We start from the raw sequence: 23,921 nt of genomic DNA on the forward strand, positions 1-23,921 counted from the left end.
AAAACTTGACAGCCGCTACTGTGCAGTTATGTTTAAACTTTGTGCAATGTGTAAAATGTCATGGCAGGTGTATTGTGTTGTTGGCATTTGATTGTACTGAATAAGCATTGAGTGAACCATTACACTTGTTGTTGTTGTAGTTATAGTTGTTGCTTTATCCCTGACCACGAAAATCACACAGCCTCAGTCACACCACACTCTCTCACCTTTTTGAGCCATCACCACAGTTGGAGCGCGCATGTTGCTGCTAACTGCATGTGGCAACGACAGTACATTTTGTCGTTCTTCTTCTTTCACTTTACTACTTCATCGTTTTATTTGTTGATTCATGCTTTTTTATTTTTTTGATACACTCAGCGTTTTCTGGCGCTTTTAATTTAGTTAGAATTTGATTGCGAAACTGTGCGGACGTAGCAAAGTTTTTCATTCGAAATTTTTTGACGTTTCCTGGACGCGTTCTAAGCAAATAGCAAAATTTACGCGGGTTCCGAGCTTTGTAATTAATTGTGTTTGAATATTTGTTGTTATACGCGTAAATGTTTCAATTTGATTTGTTTATGTCTATATTTTTTCTTTCTTTATGATTTATTAAAACAATTGTTAAATGTTATTCAACTCTTCATTCAAGAGATTCAATAATGTATCTTTGAGATAAAGCAATAATTTTATGAATTGTATTTTTTGATTAAGAGATTTGAAAATGTGTTGACATATTTTGATTAATTACTAACGCGGCTTATTCGGATTCGAATTTTATAGAAAAGTTTTTCTTGTGTTTTATTTTATTTTTTGTTATTAATTAATTTGCGTTTAATAATAAATCTTTGTGTGGTTAAGAATAAATTTTTATGTGAAATAAAAAAATATATAATTTATATAACATAAATGGAAATTAACAGAAAAAATTATTATAATTTTTATAATTATTATTATAAAAAAATAATAATAACAGAAATATTTTAACGTGTAAATTTTGTGGTGTTATATTACAATAATTTAAAATTGCTTTTAATTAAATTTTAAAAATAATTTTAATTTGTTTATTTATTTAAAAAATTTTTTGGTTGTGAAAATAATTTGCATTTATTATATAAACAATCTATAGGTTATCTATAAATTTGTTTATATAAAAAAATATTTTTTTTTTGTTTAATAACTAAATGAAATTTCTTTATCTTCTTAATATGTATTTGTATGAAATTGAAAAAAATTGGAAAACAATAAGTTTAAACTACACAAGAAATATCAACGAAATACTTACAATGCAAATTATTTAAAATATTTTTTTTTCATATTTTAGAATTTTTTTTTAATGGATAATTAACAATATTTTATTAGAAACTAATATTTATTTAAATTAAGAGTAACATTTTTACATAACTTAAAATGTTCCCCACACTCTTCTACACTATACTATTCTAGAGACTACATGCTATTGTACTCGTCATATACCATATTTCTAGTAAAGCCTATCAAAAGGAATCATTCTGTGTTTTTTTTTTATAGAAACATTTACAGACATTGAAAACCACATCAAATATGAAATAAATCTTATACAATTTTTAATGATTTTCATTGATTTACAAAATTTCTTCATTGAAAATATGCTAAAGAAAAAGGATTAGAAGGAAAAAATTTTAGAATAAATCTAATTTTCTAGAAGACATAAATATAAAATTTTCTGATCGAAATAATCGTCGCCTGCATTTATATATATAGTTAAAAGTTTTTTTTTCTACTATTTCATATTCTATATACATATATTAATGTTAATTATTTTTTTTGTAGTATTTAATATTACCTGTATATAATTTTATAGAACTCTTAGAAAGCATGATTAAGCAGTAAATAAGCAATATCTCTATAATATCTGACGGTAAAATTGAGTTCTATTACAATTTACTAAACTTGTTTAGAATAATATCTATTACACTCTCAGTTTTAACATTCAATAATTTTTACCTAGGTTTTATAAAGCCATTGTCCAGCCTAACGGCATTTCATCTTCATTATCTCCGCTACTAGTATCGTTAGTTTTGTTGTAATTGTTATTCTTATTATTCCTAGTAGCTAAATCTATACATTTAAGAGAACAAGAAGCAACAATGTTAATGCAAAAACTATGGAAAAAAATACAAATGTGCAATAACAATAACAATATTGTCTTGGGTATAGTTTGTTTGTAAATATGTACGAAATTTATTTTAGCGGATAGCGTGAAGTCATAAACTATTTGTTACAAGTGAATTAATTGAAATTAAAATTTTATAGGGTAGTATAGTATATTTTTTGATTTGTAACAGTTATGTATAACATATGGTAACTGTAGTAATGGGAACAGTTTAATTAACTGATTTACTTACTTCAGTAAATAATAGTGAAAACTTTTTAAGTTAGTTGAGTCATAAGTTTGACAACAATCTTCTCAGATTATCTAAATAGATTTACTTTTTACTATGATTTGACAAGTTTGAAATCGATTAACTGTGTGAAATAAATAATATTTTTAAAAACCAAAATTAACGTATACATATATTAGTTTTTAATTAAAAATAAGCATAAAATGTAACAAAAAATAGGATACATATATAGAAAAAAAAGAAATAAAGTTTAGTCCATAATTTAATACAAAATTTAAAATAAAAATAAATTTAATTAAAAATATACATAAAAACTTTTAATGTATATTCAGAAAACAAAATTAGTTTTCTTTTACTAAGACGGCACACTAGATCACTCGTCTTGACTAAAACTGGAATTGCGTTTCAAATCGATTGACTATTCACCAAATTTGTTAATTAGTTTACATTTTAAAAGTTGAAAGTTTATTTGTAAGAAGAAAACTTTTAATTAAATGAGTATATTGTAAAAAGAAAAATTTTTTTAATGGTCCGAATTTTATTGTCACAGCATCTATTAATCTGTGAAACTAGAGTCTTATTTGTGTTTGCTCAATCACAGTTTTTAAGATTGTTACTGCCATTTTATATAAATTCTAATTTTTAATTCTACTGACAGATTCTATTCAAAAATATAGTAAACTAGTTCTAAATCTAATAAAGTATATCACTAACTAATTTGTGTATTCCTCATAAGTTTCGTGATTATTCAATGACTGATCTTAGATCTGCGTACCGTCCCGTACGGTTAGTGATTATTCTGAGATTAGATAGTGCTAAGTAGGGCAGCCTGTCGGTTTTCGCATATAGCTTTAGGGCTCTATCCCTTATGTATTTTTTGACCGGATCTATTCTAAGGCACTTTGAAGAGTCTTCAGAGACTAGCTTCTGGATTTTTTTAAGTATATAAAATTATTTAAATTTTTATAAAAAATAAATAAATATTGATTTTTATTTTGTTGTAGGGAACAAATTTTTTTATTTTTATTTATTATTACTTTTACTAGTATTTACTTTTCTTAAATTCGTTGAAATAAAATTGTTGTTGTGAATACAAACTATCTGTAAACATTAAAAAATTGTTTTAAAAACGCGATTCTTTTCAAAATGCCGTCAACTTCCTTCTCTTTACTGTGATTTGAAAATATCTGAAAAAAATTAATAATATTACAAAAGTTGAGAATGTTTTAAACTTTAATTGCATTGTATATGATGTTTTCTCTCACAATAGCTTCAGTTCATCAATTGATTCTATGTTTTCTAAGAATTCAATTAAATTATTGTTATTTAAATTCCATTCAATGTAATTTATAATTTATTATGCCAATACTAATTATTGTATATTCTCTTAGCAAAATTAATAAAGTTGAAGTACTGATAATTGCTTAGAATATTAATATATTTTTAAAGTCTATTGCCGTCAATATTTCCACATTTTTTTTGTAGCATTACATAGCGCTTGAATTAATTTTGTTGTAAACACTTTAATATTGACTATTTTTTTTATTTTCATGACAGTAATTAAGAAGTATTTTAGATATTCTTATATTATATCTTATAGCTTATAGAAATGAGTTATAATTTCCATACAAATTCCTTTTTATTGTTTAGTTTTTTTCCTTGTTTACTATTATGTATAGTAAGTGTATGTATAGTTTGACAAGCTACTTGTAACTCCATGAAGGAGACGTCTAAGACCGTTTATCTTGCATTTAGCTAGCAATTTCACTCTCCAATGCTAGCATAGTTACTTTACTTACTTACTTATTTGGCCATAACAACCCGTTACCGAGTTTCGACCTGACACAGCATGTCTCCCCAAGCGCCTTTGCTGCATGCGCCCCTTCTCCAGTCTCGTACATTAAGTCCAGTTAGTGCTCCCTCAACTTGATCACTGTATCGGAGATACCTCTACGTCTTCTTCTGCCAACTACTGCTTTAAACACCTTTTCGCTGGAGCATCTTTATCTATTCTCACGACATGACCAAGCTAGCGAAGTCGCTGGATATTAATTCGATAAATTATATCAATGTCGTGATAAAGCTCGTACAGCATATTGGTGATGTTTTTATGAAATTATACGTTGATATTTGTTTTATTCGTTTGAATGGTATTATCTAGCAATTTCGATAAATGCTCACTTGACCACAGAAAGTCTATATCATTGTCATGGAGGTTTAACTACTTAAACGAACGATATTAAACATTTTTAATACTTTTTAATGTTTTTTTTAAATTTTTAATTATTTAATTATTTACTATTGATAATAAAAATACTAAAAGAAAAAATTAATCATTTAGTTTAAATTTTTGCTTAAATAATAAATAATTTTGAAATAATTTCTATGAAATGTTTATTAAATATTATTTTTAAATGTGTTTTTATAAAGCGTTATGATGTTTATAATTTAATCATAACAACTTTCTAAAATCTTGTTTTAAAGAAGAAACTTAAATTAAATAATTGTTCTTATTAATTAATTATTAATTATTACGACCAATGTACAATAAGTTTTTCTAAAATATTATTTTAAAGGAGAAACTTAAATTAAATAATTATTCTTATTAATTAAATACATTTTAATTATTACGATAAATTTACAATAAGTTTTTTTTTAATATTAACACATAAAATTATAAAAAGTATTTTTTTAAATAATTAATTATACTTATCAATTTGTGTAAAATATATTATTTATATTTTAATTTTTATAAAAAATTAATTACATTACAGATATTTCAGTCTAATAATAAATGTATTTTTTTATTTAAAAAAATTTTTTTTTAATTTTATGTGTTAAATGTAAAAAATAAAAAAGACTAATTGTTCGTATAAAAATCTTTTATTTAGAAAATATAGACCTTATTGATAACCTGTAAAGCAAGATGACATCATACGTTCATATTAATAAAAATATATCATTTAAATTTTTTACTAATAAAATTTTATTATTTTTCAATGAGTTAGTAGAAATTATATATATAACAAGATTAATATGACATTACATAAAATGTATAGTATATATATAAACAACTAGGTCACGTGTTTTAATAGGGGCCTCCACTAATCTACAACCTAAATAAACCTAATACACATATATAAATATATAAGAAAAAGTAAAAGTAAGCAAAGGTTTTCAGTTAATTTTTCATATATGTCACATATGTTCATTATCACGTGAGTTATTTTAGGATGTAAGACTTTCAAGTTCCTGATTTAGAAAATAGAGAAAACAGAAAATTGTAAATGACTTCATAATAACCAACATATTTAAAGAGTTTCTTATCACAATAAAGAGTATTCGAAAATAACAACAACTTATAACAATATATATATATATATATAAAATCAGAAGGTCTAAATGATACATCAGAAAGTTAGTCAGTGAAGATAAACTATTTTGCAATGAAATAACACTCTTAAGTCATATTTAAAGTTTAATGTAAAGCTAAATTAAAATATTAGAAATGAAACTATAAAAAAAAGGCATTTTTCTAAAATAGAACAACATAAGAATTTAACAGCATAATTTGTAATGTTTATTTATTTCAAAAATGACTGATGAATGAGAATGAGCTTATGCTTTTTAAACTCAATAGAAAGAATTTGTCCCAATATTTAAAGTTTTCCGCGGGATTGTAGATTATTTTGATAACTCATGGCATTTGAAGCCATGCACTTGTGATTTTCGATCTGCGTCCTGACCTCCATTTTCTCACCGCATTTTCTTGGTGTTTGCACTATTTATTATCCTAGTTTCTAGTTCTTCTTTTTAGGTCTAATTTCTTTGTTTTGATAACTTGAATCGCATATGACTCTATCGTTCGGTAGGTCTCTGGGTTCGCTCTGGCTTTTCCTCTGGGCTATTATCTCTTCCCTAATATGAGCCAGCTATTACAGTAAAAAAATGAGTGCTCTCCGTCGCCATAAATGGAGTCAGGTAGATCCACCTTTCCCATGCGGTACAGTTACTTACAAAAGTATCCATGTCCGGTCAGCCTCTGAGTGAGATAATAATTTCTGTGTCCCAATTACCGTTTGAGACAGGTATCAGTCTAGTTTAGTCAGTTTAGTATCAGTCTAGCTATCCATCTTTTTTGAGTGCTATTGTTCCTTTTTTGTTGCCGTATTTCGATGGTTTACTCCTGATCTTTTCTTGGCATTTGTTGCCGCAATTCGAAGGTTTGCTTCTGATCTTCTCTTGCCATTTGTTGAGTATAGTAGCCGGTTATTTTTTTATATGTATATAATACTATATATTATACATTACTATATATTGTATATTACTATACATTATATATTACTGTAAAGAAGAATAATTTTAACTTGCCACCGGGTTTAACAAGGAAAAAAAGAAGCTAACAATGTCAATGTAATAACTATAAATAAATTTACAACACCAACGAGGTTGTTTTCTGTTTTGTATGTATATCTATGTATATATTTTTATTATTAAATAAAATATGTGGGATAAAATAGTAAACAATCTGATACAAAAGAATTTTTAAAAAAATGAATTTCACAAATTTTAAATAAGGGGCTATTATTAGAAATTAATAAATGTTATCAAAAAAAATGTTAATTTTTTCTTGCCGAAAGTGACGCGTCTTTATGACGAAAACAAACTATTTAAAAGTTAGACGGATTGATAAGCACGAATTCTAACCCTGGTACTTGTAGTCCAAACAAATTATATACGGACTACAAACTAATTAAGAAATTCGAATGTTTTCTAAAACCACTGACATTGTATGATCAGCCAAATACTTGAAACAGCGTTGTATGGTAAGCCAAATTTCAATAAGTTAAATAAAATTTGTGTTCTTGTCTTTTCTTTGTTATTCGAATCTGTTATCAAAAATATTTTTGTTCTGTTGATTACTTGCATTCCGAAATTCGAATTTCTTTTCGTAATTCAATTTAAATTCAGTTTAATAATAAAACCAAATATTTAAATCATTTTCTTCTTTCTTTCAAATAACGATTTCATAAATTTTTTTCTTCTAAAACCACCGCTTTTGATCATAAAAATAAAGTATTGAATATATAAACATAGCAAATCTCTCATAAGCCTCAATAAATTATGAGTTTATTACAAATATTACTTAAGCCAATTATAAACATGAACAGTGCTCAAGCATCTAAACACCCACACGTTCGGTTGGATTATGCGAATACACTTTCAATTAAGTCACTTAAATGAGCTTAACTGACAACGAAGGCAAACAAGCGAACTGCACAGCCACGCGGTGAATGCAACCGCCCGCTACACACAATGCATGTTGCAAGCTCAACTGGCTTAGTTGTGCACATTGACGGGTGATGGCAGCTGCTGCCGTTCTGGAGGGTAGGGAATTAATTCCTCGTAATTGAATCAAAAGCTGTTAATGCGGTTGACATTTTCAGAAAGGTGAAAGAATCGCTTCCATTGAAATTAGTATAAAGTGAAGCAAAATTAAAATAATATGTAATAAAAAATGGCACCAGCAAACTAGGAGGAAGCTATTAAAAATCGCAGGTAACTAATAAGGGTAGCAGTATCCACAAATAGAAATACATACATTTTTTTGCATTATCCTACGTAATATGAAAATGCATTAAATCGAGAACATTGTTCCATTATCTACGTACGTTTATATAAACTGCAATGAACGTAAAAATGTGGGTATTACAGTGCATTACTTGGAAACACGAGCACTAAATTACTGCGCTTTTATAAGTTGAGGTACGGAAAAGTCTAAAAATGGACTCAAAATAATGTCATAGATAATTTAAGGAATGATAACAAATCGATGTCATGTACATGCACATCTGTTATTACCTTAAGTGATTACACTGTGTTTCTTTTTGTAAAGGAGATTAATTAATTAATTTTAATTAATCAATTTATATCCATGGATATTATGTGAGTAGAAAGTACCAGCTGTGTAAGACAGAAAAAAATAAGTGTACTTGAAGTAACACTTATTTTAATACCTATTTAATTTTTTTTTAGATAAGTAATACACACACATACATATAATTATATAAGAAAAGTAAACAATATCAAACATGCTAATACGAGAGATACTATTTATGTTTTGATCCTAAAAAATACTAACTTTTCATTGAAAATTGCTTTATTGTTATAGTATTCTCCTTTGTCAAAACATGTTTTCCAATCTTCTTCAGATACCTCCAAAACATGGTTTTTAAACGCAACAACAGCTTCTTCCGCCGACAAAAATCGAAATCGTTGACCACACAATTTATTCTTGACGTTCGGGAACAAGAAGAAGACATTAGGTGCCAAATCAGGATCGAAATCAGTACAGAGGATGACCCATCAATTCGATTTTTTGAATATTCAAATAGTCGATTGTTGGACGAGATGTGTGAACACTCACATTGTCTGGATGGAGAATGATCCGACGGCGCTTGTCCGAGTATTTCACTGAAGACTTCCAAATGTTAAACAAATGGTTGTATACTATTCAGAATTGACAGTTTTACGTTCCGTTGGTGCTACTAGTCATAGTTTTCCCGAAAAAACAAGCAACCATTTTTCGCTAGATGGACTCTTGTTTTGATAATCCACGTCGAAAGTCGTTATAAATCATCGCACGAAAAATTTTCTCGCGTTAATTCCATTTTTCGCGAATGGACTTAAATTATGCCGTCATAATAGACCTTAAAAACAATTGCTGTATACACCTTGGTATATATCCTATATAGTACTCAAATCCCGCGTTTTGGAAATTATAAATTCGGCATACTTTTTATACAGAATCTTCTATTTATAAATCAACTATTTTCATAATAGATTTCGATCAGTTTTTTTACATTATTCTATGATAAAGTGCTATATTTTTTTTTTATTTAACAATATGTCTTTATTGAATCGCTTTAAATTAAAGCCTAACAAAAAGTTTCAAAATCTTAAAAACTTATAACATCATTTTTTAAAAACATACTATAATGAAGTATAAAATTAATTGTAAATTATTTGAATAAATAAATAGCCAGGGCATATTTACAGATATTACGGTGCATAAGTTGAATTAAACAGGATAATCTTTAGGAACGCAGGAAAGTGCTACATAGTCAAAATTTTCAAAACTGAGCACTTTTACTCTCTATTAACTGCGAGGTTTCTTCAAAACCCCTCTTTGCGCCTTGACTAGATTATTGTTTATCACTTCATCAGACTAAGCAATAATTGACCTTAGATCTGCATACATCCCCGAGGAGCCTGTAACCATTCTGAGATTTGATAACGCGGTGTTGGTAAGTCTGTCAGATTTCGCAAATAATTTCAGGACTCTATCCTTTATGTATTTTTTGATGGGATCAATCTTGATGTATATAAAATATTATATTGGGGAATTTACTTATACTTATTCTTAGTCTAGTGCTACATGCTAAAAGTTTTCAAAACTAATATATAAAATTCGTAAAAAAGAAATGAATGTCAAATATTCATTGTCAAAAATGTTCATGCACTCTATATCAGATGTGTATGCATGTATATATGTTGTCGTTTATCTTAGCAGGTATAAAATCCGAACCAATTAGCAGTTATTTATTCGAACATCATCGCTATAAAAATAATAAATTTTATTACAAATTAATTATTTAACCTAAATTTTTTTCTAATATTGTAACAATAATAGGAGCTCAGCACTTATCTATCTGCACAATTGGAAAAAACAATAAAACTCAAGAGTATATAATTAAAATCAGAATTTATAAGCACAGAATAGAAAGTAGGCAGAAACAGTATGGCATGAAAATAATTGAATTTAAGTGACTAAGTGACAGAACTGATAAAGTTTCAATGACATAACATTAAAAAACAACAACAATAAGAACAACAACAACAACTATTATAAAAATACTCAATTTTTATGAACGTGAAACGACGAAATTCGGCAGCTGATAAATTTAATTAAATGCAGTGAAAGAAAGATAGAAGAGGGTGCGATGTCAGTCTCTGGTGTTGTGGTGTCTCAGATATAAAATTGCTTTGCGCTGTGATTTTAATAAAAATATAACGATTCTAATGGAATATGATGGAAAGACATTAAGCGAACAGCTTATAATATAGCAACTTAAGCCTCTCAATTGCAAGCGATTCATAGACCTCAGAAAGAAAATAAAAATAAATGAGGCTGTAATTTTGTGAAATCTGTCTGTGCTGTGGCCCATTTTGAACCGGGCGTTGTGTCAATAAAAATGCAGCGTCGGCAAACACATATTCCACGGGTTCACGGAAACGTTGCGAGGTGAAAGCACTACGCAATTGAGTTATTTGCAAGCAAGATGTGGAAAAGTGCACATTAGTTTATTCAGTAGCATTACTTCATATTTGTCCCTGATTAAAAACATATTTTTAACACGTTTTTAAGGGCATTTAAAAATATTTACTACTTTGCATTTCACTGCCACGAGAGAAAAAATACTAGAACGTGCAGAAACCGCAAAGTGCGTGAATGCAATTCTGCGTTTTTACTGCTTTGCAGTTTTAATTTTATTATTTTTATAATTCTTTAAATCCATTTTTTCGCTACTTTTATTTATTTCTTAAAAAAAATATGACTTCAACTGTTGAGTTGCATGACACAGTAAAGTCACTGGGCAGGCAAATGCAAAATAAATCAGAATAGTTGCATTTTCATTATAAATTTTATTTTTATCTTTTGTAAAAGTTTTAAGCTTATCATATCTTCTATTTACTTTTCAAAAATTGCATAGAAGTTTTTTGTTTTTTTTTTTCATAACTGCAAATAAATATCTGTTGACTTTTGGTATCTTTGAAAATTTGATAAGTTTAACAAATTCCATAATTTATTCACACTTTATAATCTTCAAAACTTCTTGATTTCAAAATGTTTTTATTTTTTCTTATTTAGTTTATCAAAAGATATATAAATCGCTTTACAGCTATAGCAGCTTTTAAAACTGATTTTATCTTTAAAATAAAATCATTTATTCGCTTAAATAATTTTTTATATTATAAATGTGATAGATTTAGTTAAATATTTAAATTTTTTTTTGATATATAATAATATTTGCTTACTTTTTATCTACATCATCAAACACCACATTTAAAATTGTACGTATGTAACTTGAAACTGTACTGTGTGACTTCGATAATTGCCCAACTAACTGTAGCGAGTTAAAACCTTTAGAAGCATCAGAACCAACTACGATCAGACGGCATTTCTACACTTAAAGTGCAGATTCAATTTTATGTATGCCGTGGCTTTGTTATTTGCCAAAATGACTGTAGCTGGTTGAAGTAGTTTTAAAGATTAGAAGCATATATATCAGATACAGATACATATATCAGATAGATCAGATACGCGGAACTACATAGTGTTTATTATAAAGATGTGTATGAAAATATGGCACTGCGACTATCGTATCTATTGTGCCCGTACTTCATAATATAAACTTTTAGAATTGAATGTTGTATTCGCTTTAATATCTTTTAAAACTATTTGATTTTACCAACGTATAATTAAAGTAATATTCATAATATCAATAGAAATAATATGTTATATATTAAAATTATATTTTTATATAATAACTTATATTATATAAAAACATACTTAAAATTAAATAAAAAATATCACAGTTGTTAACTTATGTAATATCTGTTAATTAAAAAAATTACATAAGTCAACAACTGTGATATTTTTTATTTAATTTTAATTTTGCTTCTATATATTAGAAGTTATTATATAAAAATATAATTTTAAAAACACAATCTAAAGCCCGGCAAAATTTGAACACATAATATTTTTACTAAATTGTGAACTTAATAAATCGAATGTGTATTAAATTCCACATTTGACCCAGTGTTATCACACGTCCAATATCTATTCGCGTTTAGTCTCAAAAACGGGTACATATTTAAAAAATTGTTTTAGATTAATTTGTAGAGAATTTCATGCTACACAAATTTTCTAATAACTTCAAATCTCAGTCACAGAAGAGATAACGACAATTAAAAAGAGTCCATTAGTCAAGTAGCTTATCATTGTATTTGAGGCGTAATTTTCAACTAATTTGGCTTAGCACCGAGTCGACAAGTCATCGAAGATTACCTCATAAGGACCAAGTATTATAAGATCTCTTTTGAAAAACATTTGAAAAAAATATTAGTACTTCACAGCATCGGGTTTATATCTTAAATAATTAATTATTTCTTATTCATTTTCTATCATATTTGATTTATTTGATTTAAACTCAAAACCATTTTTAAAAATTAAATTGATTACATTAGAATGACATATTAGAAATAGTTAATTTTATTGGTGTATTATTATGTACAAAAATATTAAAGCCGTAAATACTCGTAGTATTATATTTACTGTTTTTTTTTGTTTAGAAAATGTATTATTATAATTCATTTATAAGAATAATTACAATATAATTGTCAGTTCTATATTGAAATAGTTTTTATAAACAAATTTTATAAAGAGGTTTTCAAAAAGTAGTGAACTACAATAACAAAAATTCTTTTATATTTTTTTTAATTAATCGAATTTTTGGCTGACCAAACAGCTGTTTCGAGTATTGCGAAATACCCATCACCAGTGGTCTTGGAAATAATTCTTGTATTTAATTATTCGTAAATAATTTTTTTTATTGAAATTGCAAGTACCAAGAATTGAACTCGTGCCCTGCCAAATTTGAAGCTCAGAGTCAGCGTTCATTAGTCTATTGACCCAAAGACGTACTTTACTTTTATTTTCGCACATTTTTCTGGAAAGTTTTTTTAACAAATTCACTGTGTTTATATTAGAAACCATAAACTAGCTGTAGAATATTTTAATTAATTATTCATATTTTTATTTTTATTTGTTAAATTTCAATACTATTCTGTTTGTAGAGACATTATTTGTTGCATGCTTTTATATTATTCTTTCTTGTGTATAGAACTTAATTTTAGCAATAATAATTTAAAACATAAATCTATAAAATGTAGTTGTCAATTTTAATTAAAAAATGATATTTTATCTCTTTTTCTGATGTATGGAAATATATGTGCTCTAAATTTATATATTTAATATATATAAATATTACTTATATAATTTCCGGTCGGAAGTATTTATTTTATGATTTTCAAAATAAAAAATTATATATTATATTTTCACATATGCAAAATTTAAAATTACTATAATTAAATCAATAAAATTGATGCCGGCTTAAAAATATTTGCAATAACAAAAATGTATTTAATTGGCATTTCGCTGAAATATTTAAATTAGTAAAGCAATTATTTAAAAATGTTTTTAAAAAGTAAAAACAATTAAAATTGTATTGCGAGATATGTAATTAGAGCAAACGTTTTCGGTCATAAATAGATAAAATAAATATATGATAATTACATGAATCTTTTGTCACTTGTAGACATTTATTACGAAGATAACCTAGATTAACTGAAAATACCTTTACATATATACTAAGAAATACTCAAAAAAGCGTGTAACCTTATAATCTAAAATAAATTTTATTGAACTTCGTTGTAACTGAAATTTATCACATCAATTTAAAAATATTATCGTTACTCATTCTTACTAAATGTGTTTCTTATCGTACATTTTTTTCGTCGTATTTATTTTTCACCTTCAATTTCTAATGATTATTTTCATTCGATTGCTCATTTGTGGATAATATAGATACCTTAATTTCATTTCATTTCATTTTAAAAATTTTATTTGCACAAATTGAAATCAAAAATGTTTTTACAATGACATCACGTCAACATATCTCAACCTAGAAGCTTCAGTTTATCACATTATCTTATCGCTTGTTGCCTTTTGCCTTTAACTCGCTTTCAAGAGAAAACATTTTGAAAAATTAAATTAAATATAAATCGAATGACTCAAAAAAAAGGTCGTTTATGATACTAGCTTTGATAATCTTAATAATGAGTATTTTTTTCTTAATCCATAAAAGAACTCGGTGAAAACAAAATTAAATATCCTACCATAAATATCTCTGCAAATGAAGCAAAAAATGGAGTAAAAAGTTAAAACCTTGAAACTGTTAAGATACATAATTTTTGTTAATATTTTTTGTTATTTCTACTTATTATTATTTTTTTCAATTAGTACTAAATATACTTTGTATAATTAATGGAAGGGTTCATGACTTTTAACAATTAATTATTCTTTTTAATTATGAAAATCTTTTCGCCCACTATAAAAAATTAAATAAGTATCTTACTTATAGCTGAAAATATTTTTGACTTAAAATAATTAAATTACATAAAAAAAAGTTTCGGAAATAAGTAAAATAAAATTAAAGGTGCGTTTTTAAATAATTTTGTTTCTTATTATTATTATTATTAATTATTGATTCAAAAAATTCATACAGGACTTATAAAAATTATAAAATTTTGCTTAAAATCTAAATAGACAATAACATATTTGTTGTGTGTGAGATTTGTTAGTATAAAATATACCAAAAAGTACAACTACAACTCGGGCCACATAATCAGATAAAATAGCGAAGCAATCGATCGAACTCTGAACAAGGGACAGAGCCCTGAAGCTATATGCGAAAATCGACAGGCTGCCCTATTTAGCACTATTTAATCTCAGAGTAATTACTAACCGAACGGGGCGGTACACAGATCTTAGATCAGTCATTGAAGAATCACGAAGCTTATGAGGCATACACAAATTAGTCAGTGAGATGGGTGGAATTCTGCAGAAACCCCCAGCTATCAAAGAGTAAAAGTGCCCAGATGTACTAACTCGGAAAAGGGTCAACATTAAATAAATTTATCAATAATTAATCTTTTGTAACTTAAAACAGTTTTCATAAATTTATACAGGTTATTATTATTGCTATTATTTAACAAGACTTTAACTTTATCTACGGATACAAGTACTTTATAAAAAAAAATGTGTATTTTATCTGAAAATCGAACATACTCCATTAATATGACATATATTTTTTCTATTTCATAACGATTAAACAAAGAACAATCATGTTCAGATATATTAAATTCTCTACGATTCAATTTAAAAAGACCACCTACATTTAAAAAGTAGGCTCGGTATGTGCTGAGTGTTTTCGTGATAAAAACTATGCATAATATCATATTGCAGCTGTCGGTACATGATATGAGATCCTGACCTAGGATTTGCGACAAAGGAATCGTGTTCACTCCATTTGTATAAAATTATAATATTATTGTGAAATAATTTAAGATCCATACTCCGAATACTGGTTATTGTAAGACCCAGTTTTGAACACATATTTTCCCAATCTTTGGATTGATATATACTTTTGTCAATAGTAAGTTCACAGCTAGTATTCGAGAAAGCCTTGTAGAGGGGAGATTAAAAATTTTTTCTTATACACACAGGCCAAATTTGTTTGCACTGTGTCTACAAACTGCGTTAGCAAACCCGTTTTTAAATGGAGCAAATAATTTAGGATGTTAGTAGGTTTAAATGGAATTTTTTTTAATTTTGTTTTTAATTACATATATATTTCCTATATACCTATCATTAGTTGTTGATCAGATTACTTGTTCCACGAAACGAAAAAAAATGTGTCGGAAATGCACATATCAAAAGTCTATCCAAAAAAATGTTTAGTTAAGAAGTACTTGATATCTTAAAAGATACTAGTTGCTTTTTTAGGATGACAAAAAAAACTGTTTCCAAAAAAAACGTATTTTAGTATAAAAAAAAATATAAATATTTATTTCGTTTAATTTACACATCCAATTTTACTCCAAGTTTTATGTTGGCATATTTTATAGGTTAATTTATGAAAATGGTTGCTTTATTCGTCATAAATCCCTGTACAAAATTAATTAAGTTCATGTGAAGAGCTTTATTTTGTGCTAACATTGCCTAAATGCATAGCCCATTTATTAAATTCAATCAATACATTAAATTCGTCTGTTTCTGGATAATCTCTATTGCTAATATATTTATTTGTTTCGTTTTGTAGATCTTGAAAAATCATAATTTTGGTGTAATATATTATTTTATATAACCAATTTATAGGGCATATAGGTGGTATAGGTGTTATCTTAAGGATCATATTAATATACATATATAATATATAATAATCAATTACACAATTAGCCCGTAAAAAACAAAATTATTATTACATATATTTGGTCATTAAAACAATAAATTATTAATAATCAATTACAGAATTTTATTGTTCGTTAAATTGGATGTTTGTTAAATTGGGTATTAGTCATTTTGAACGTAGACTGTATATAAAAAAATTAACAATATCATATTTGCATCAGTCTTATATGTTTTTAAATTAAATTTTATTGTTATGCTAATAAGTTTTATAATTCTCATTCGCTACAATTACTAAATTGAATAAGTGCTAAAGCCCTGATAAAGACTGAATGATGATATTTAATATAATAATGGTAATAATATTTTTTATTATCTTTATTTAAATGCTTTGATTATATTCTTATGTATGTAATATATGGAATACTTAAACTATGAATTGTTAAATAAGTGTATGTGTATATATATCTCAATGTTTTAATTTTTTTTCATTATATTTAAAATAATAGTCAAAGTTGAAGTACTACTATGTGTATATATATCTCAATGTCTTAATTTTTTCATTATATTTAAAATAATAGTCAAAGTTTATTCAAAGTTGAAGTACTCACATCTTTATTCATAGTTCAAGTCAAAGATACTTTTTCTACATCAATCATCAGTAATTTTTTTTTTAATTAACAAAATTTACTATTGACAAGAAACTCTAGTTTAGTTTAATACGAGTATCTACAACCCCAACAAATTTTGATTGATGAACAGAATTTTTTTTGCAACTTTTTGTATTAGCAAATATTTGCTATTATACCAGTTTGAATATTTAAGAAGAAATTGTATGGTGTTGCGGGATTTTGTTTTTGTAGAAGTAAAACATATCTTAATATAAGTAACACTTATATGTAAATAATGTTGAAAGTTTTTTATATTGATCACTAGATGTTTTTTATAAAATAAGTGCGTATTTTCTCCAGTTCATGTATCTATTTATGAACACTGATTTTAAAAATGTGTGGCTTCAAAAAGATGTGTCGTTAATTATGGATACGATAAGTTTCAATTAATGTGTAAACATTTTTAAAGTATTGTTTAATATTTATTTTTAATAATATATACTTTAGCATGAAATAAGTCTTCAAATATAACATCTGATAATAGTGAAAAAGTTTCTCCATTAAAAGTTTAATCCATTATTAGTGGTCTTTGGCAATATATGTTTTAATTCTCCATATATAAATATTGCATCCAAGTTACAGGAACGAAATGAATTCTGTCCCCTATTAACCGTAGATTAGCATGATAACACACAAATCCAGCTTATACTCTTACACCTTATCTGAATTATTTGAATTCAGATTTTTTTTTTAGCTTCTGTTACTTATTTGTAAACCACAATTGTATTTACCGTGCTATATTTAGAAGCACATAAACCACAGCTATATAAATTTATTTAATTGTAAAATAATGTAATTTTGGTTTAAATTTTTTAAGTTTTTACGTCGAAAGTATTTTAAAGTCGGTTTTGTTATTTAGAAGTTTAATTTTTATTTGGGTGGTATGTTTTGCATATTCCTATACGTATTTCGGCAAATTCGCTTTTGCCTTCATCAGGAGACTTTCTAATATTTGCCGAAATACGTATAGAAATATACAAAAAATTCATTGAGAGAGTTAAAGGCCATATCTAAATCAAACTAAGAAAAATGTATCGATGAAAAACCCCTAGTATAGTTGCATTGCATTTGATGATAACTAATTTATGGGCGATAAAATACATTTTGATACATCTTTTCACAGAGAATATGTGTCTAATATTTCATAATTATTACATAATATTAGTATAATTATTATGATCATAATTATAAACTCAATTATGAACTGCAATATATACCAAATATATTTCAATTTTTATCGTTTCATTAATATAAAAGCTTTAATAGATGTAATTAGATGTAGACAACTTCAGATAATGTTTGATAAATATTTCCTAAAAGTCAAAATAATAATAAATATTATTATTAATAATTAATAAAATAATTATGAAATATCAAAAATCAAGAGATTATTTTATTATATGGTATAAGTTAATTATATAATTATTATAATTATATAAGTTAATTACATAATTATTGTAATTATATAATTATTAATAAAATAATAATATATTCAATTACCCCAAAAATCAAATGTCGTTAAATCGAGCTGATCAAAAATGCTAACACTCTGCAAAGCATTTCAAGCTATGAGTGTAATATGTGTAAAAAATTGTATGACATACTATAGTATGATTACAAATACGACTTGAAAACCGATTAGAGAATCGTATTATAGAAGACTCTACAAGAAGAGTCGCGGGTAGGGCACCATTTTCTCTCGATAAAAGAATTATTTTCGATCAGGCAGAGGACTCGAAAAAGGAATCGAAAAAGATTCGAATATGATCAATAATTTCATAAAATACTGGGTGCTTGGTACTTTATAAAATCTCATTTAATGTGTTACAAATGCCTTAATAGAGTTAATAAACAATATGCGTGTATGAAGGGTATAAAAAACTGCATATCATGTGCATTTGAATAACTCACAAAAATGCTTGAACTCAATTATGCGTAGTTTATCCGACAAACAAACAAAAAAATTATTTTCTTTCTGTTTATTTTTTACTATTTATTCTTTTTACCACAAAAATACTTTTTTAACAATTCAACCGATTTTGTGGGTGGTTTTATGTGTTTTTTGTATCCAATAAAATTTAAATAATCACTTCATTTCTGTTTATGTAAAACTATTTAAAAAATTAAGTATTGAAAAAATAAGTTCAAGTTCATTAAAAAATCTTGTGGCGATTAAATTAACAACTTTATACTTTTTGCTTTTTGGAATTAGAAACAAAGAGTTCAAAAAGTGGGTTTAAAGAAACATATAAAAAATACTGAAATTAAGATTCTTCAAATTTTATGATGGCACACAGCATCAGCACCACAAAATTTGTACGTTTTCCGCAGATAAAAACATTAATCGCGCTGTTTTTTGCTTAATTTAAATATAAAATGATTAAATTTTTTAGCGAACCACAATCAAATTGAACTAAAACGTTTTAAAACCCTCAATTGTTGTGATAAAATAAAATTAAAATTATAAAATATTAAATGTGATTTGTTTTAAATAAGAGAAAATTATAAAAAACTTTAAACCAAGCGTAAAATGGTGAAAATGCTTGACTTGGATCGTCATGCTGATTGTCCATTGTGGGAGGCATTGGCGTCATCGTCTGTACCCTGGACTGGGGTCCGCTATGCCTGCCTCAATGTCTTGCATGCCTACTGTAAAGTGTTTGACAAGAAGGAAATTTATGATCTCATTGTAAGGTAAGAATTTTTCATCCATCCTACTAAAGGGAAAAGTGTTTAAGTTGTGTATGTAATTTTCACATTGTGAACGTCACTTCACAAAGTCGTAAAAATTTATGTTACAAAAATATTACGTATTAATGATATTTTAAAAGGAATTCGCTATAAATGAAATGTTTTTGGGCATATTAAATTCGAAACATTTACTAAATGATGGGATAAACTTTTTGGTTTTTCTTGTTTTTAAGTAAAAAGTTTTTATTATAATAAATGAAGTAAAACAAAAATTGGTGTATTATCAGGAAATTTGTGGATGAATAGAATAATTTGTTTAATAGAATGAATTTATTCTTCATTAAATAACGTGATTTGTATATGAAGTTTATCATTACTTGATAACCTGTTATAAAATTTTTGCCTAACATTTTAAATGAGACGGTTTTGCAACTTGATTAAGTTTATGTCCCTAAAAGTGATAAAATTTCACAAACTGCTATAAATTCTATACATACAGTGTACATATAGTTTTCAGATAACATATTAAAATTTGTTTTTTATTAAGAACACCTTTATTATATAGTATATAGTAAAATTTTTCAAGCAATATTATTGTTTATTTATTTAAATCATAAATACACCAAAATAAAATATCTAAGGGAGTAGAAAGTAGTAACAACAGAAACATTCGATTTTTGAAATATATTAAATATAATTTAATAATATAATAAAAATAATAATAATAAAAAAAAAAAGCAATCAAAATAATAATTATGATATTACTATCATTACTATCACTACATACATAGTAATATCTAGCTATTACATATAGATATGAGTCAAAACTTCCTTCATAGTGTTTCTACACGATTAATGGCCATGATTTCATAATTTCACATATTCATGACTCTTAAACTTGCTTCTTTTCCATCGATCCCGATACTATTTTAAGACTGTTCAAAAGAAAAACTGGAAGAAAAGGATTAAGTAATGATAGTATATCTTTTTGCTCTCCAATATCCACTCCTGGATGTTAGTTTTATTATTTTTATTTTTTTTTTTTAAATTCATTTACATTTATTTACAAATTACGTAAAAATTCAAAGATACAAAATTTGTTGAGCACCACATTTCAGAAGGTTGCATTTTTTCATCATTGCAACTTATACTTCACACAATATTGAAGACAATTATTATTATTATTATTAAGCCATGTGTGGCTTCTTATAATTCCACACAGTATAATTGTCTTTATACTGGACATAGATTATCTATAAATTATCTATAAATAATTTGCATTGCCTTCTTTGTAACGCGACGTCTCACAGTTCACTGATGCTGCTGTAGTTGTTTCTGTTGGACCCTGCGTTAATGTTAATATCGTTTAATGTAGATCTTCACCAAGTCACATTTCCGATATACATATTGCAACGTATTGAAATCAATACATATTGTATATTTGTATTTCATACATTTCATTCTTAGTTTTGTATTAAATTCCCAGTTAGTTAGTACCTTTAAAAAAAATATTTTTGGCTATTTTTATTTAGTACCTGTTTTCCTTATCGGGACTTCACATGAGCAAATGACGAACGTAAATACTTGAAGTACTCTATACGTTAATTTAAACAATCATTAATAGTAAAGGTTAATGATAAACGTTTAGATATTAATTTTATATCATTTATTTGTAATCCATAATGGTTACTCTTTTGATTTATCATATTTTTTAATTATGGTCAATTCTCTAAGTTATCAGCTAGAAGATATTATCAAAACTTTTTCTTGACAATATCAGCAATATCGTCAATATTCAAGACATTCAAGATTCAAGATAACAATATTCAAAAAAGAATATATTTATGTACTGTTCATTTATTTTAATACATTTATTTAAATGCCAATAGACTTATAATAGATATGTTATCTAATAAGTATTATAATTTTCATTTATATCATATATGTATAAATCGTAAAGCCCTAAATTTAAATTTATTTTTTGCTTTCAATACAACGAATAACTTCACAATGTACCGCTAGAGTTTTTTATCTCAAAAGCTTTAGACCAAAAAGCTTATTGTTCCATTAACATTATGTTATCATGAGATTTTATTTAACATTCTGTTATTGTTATGTTAAAGTTATATTTTTTCCTGAACTAAATATGAGCATAAAGCTGAAATATTGCTGATATTAATAATAGATATATACAGTGTGTTTGTGATTTATTCAGCATAAATACGTAAGATGTTTATTTAATTCAAGATACGTACGAATTCCTACTCTGGGGGTGGTGTATTTTCCATATTATGCGATATATAAGGTGTTTAAAAGACCTCTGCTTGTAATAATCACGTATAGTCCAAAAATATTATCTCAAAGCGGGTAACCTAAACATTTCAAATTGTATATCAAAATTCTTTAGTCCATTAAGTATCCTTCAGTTTTATACTTAACACATCCTTGAATTTAAATAAGTATGAAAGCAATAGTCAATTAAAGTTGGTTTTTGATTGGAAAATTCTGAATCATTATTGAGGAAAATATTATTACTAAAATAATAATTATTTCAAAAAATGTATAATGAATATCTACAGTTCTATATATCTACAGTTCTATCGTAAATGAAATTAAGTAATAAATTTAAAAATAAAATTTTCCTAAAAAAATAAAAAATATCATATAAATTACTTATAAATATAAATTAATATGTAAGTTTCAATACTTCACAAAAAAATTATTATAAAAAAAAGAATACAGATAGATTAGGGTATAAGGTTTAACATAAAGTTTTAAACGTTTAAATCCATATTAAAACTTAACCCAATTTCAAAATATCTATTTTTTAAAACATTTAGCAGAGATATTTAATATAAATATTTAAAATAAATATATTAATGTGTATTTTGTTTTTTATTTTTGTAGAAAAACTTGCCAATCCTGCAAATGTCCCCGCGAAGCACATGCAATTTACCAACAGCAAACCACAACAGTGCAGGAACGTTTGGGTTTCAAAGTAGTATCACCTGCAGATTCTGGTGTAGAACCACGCGATCTAGGCTATACATGGGTACCACCAGGTATACGTGCCTCATCGCGTATTAATCGTTACTTTGAACAAATTCCACAAGATAAAATACCTAAAATTGGAACTGAAGGCGCACGCTATCGTGAACAACAGATCTCATATCAATTACCGAAACAAGATCTATCGCTGGAGCATTGTAAACATTTAGAAGAACAGCATGAAGCTTCATTTGAAGATTTTGTAACTGCACGAAATGAAATTGCCTTAGATATAGGTAATAAGATAATATAGGAATTTTATTTTATTATATTAAATATCTTTATTTAACATATATATATACTTCAGGTTATATAAAGGATGCACCATACGATGAGCATTGCGCACATTGCGATGGTGAAATTGCAACTGGAGAAATGGTTGTGGCTGCGCCGAAATTTGTGGAGAGTGTTATGTGGCATCCACGTTGTTTTACTTGCAGCACGTGTAACGAATTATTGGTGGATTTGACGTATTGTGTCCATGAAGATAAAATCTATTGTGAACGTCATTATGCGGAAATGTTAAAACCACGCTGTGCTGGCTGTGATGAGGTAAGCATTTTATATAAAACTTATTACCGTTTTGTACTATCACTATTTTAAATCTATTTTACCTCTCCTTTAAATTGGTTTATATATTTTTTTTTTTTGTTTTTGGAATAATACTTACACTTAGCACAACACACCTTTTTCTAATAAAATTACTCAATGGCAAAGTGTAAATAATAAAACCTGATTTAATATGTTTTTGATTGTGTATTTAGTGATTTTTTCAAATAGTTTCACATTTTTAATCAAATTGTCTACATAAATAGTGTCGCGTGTCCTTCTGTTATTTAATACGTTTCTATGGAATACTGTTTTTGATATAAAAAATCATCGTAGAAAGTTATTTAAGTGAATTGATATGCATTGACTAATGATTGAAATTAATACGTTTTTGTAAATACAATTAAATTGAAATATATTATTAAAGAAAATTATATTGAATTTAAATATCTATATGCTCATAATAATAATATTCCTAAGAATAGAATACAATGTATGTTTAATAAGTTT

The 23,921-nt window shown here is 26.2% G+C and overlaps 1 protein-coding gene across 1 annotated transcript; it reads left to right on the plus strand.

Annotated features, from left to right (window-relative positions):
- The first annotated feature begins 399 nt into the window (after window positions 1–399).
- On the plus strand, window positions 400–23,465 carry LOC119681512 (prickle planar cell polarity protein 3-like). The gene is made up of 4 exons (XM_038094729.1): window positions 400–532; window positions 19,517–19,817; window positions 22,722–23,098; window positions 23,170–23,465. The coding sequence occupies exons 2-4, from the start codon at window positions 19,654–19,656 to the stop codon at window positions 23,463–23,465; spliced, it is 837 nt and encodes a 278-aa protein (XP_037950657.1). The 5' UTR covers window positions 400–532; window positions 19,517–19,653.
- The last annotated feature ends 456 nt before the right edge of the window (window positions 23,466–23,921 follow it).

Source organism: Teleopsis dalmanni, chromosome 1, assembly GCF_002237135.1.
Source record: "Teleopsis dalmanni isolate 2A chromosome 1, ASM223713v2, whole genome shotgun sequence".
NCBI lineage: Eukaryota > Metazoa > Arthropoda > Insecta > Diptera > Diopsidae > Teleopsis > Teleopsis dalmanni.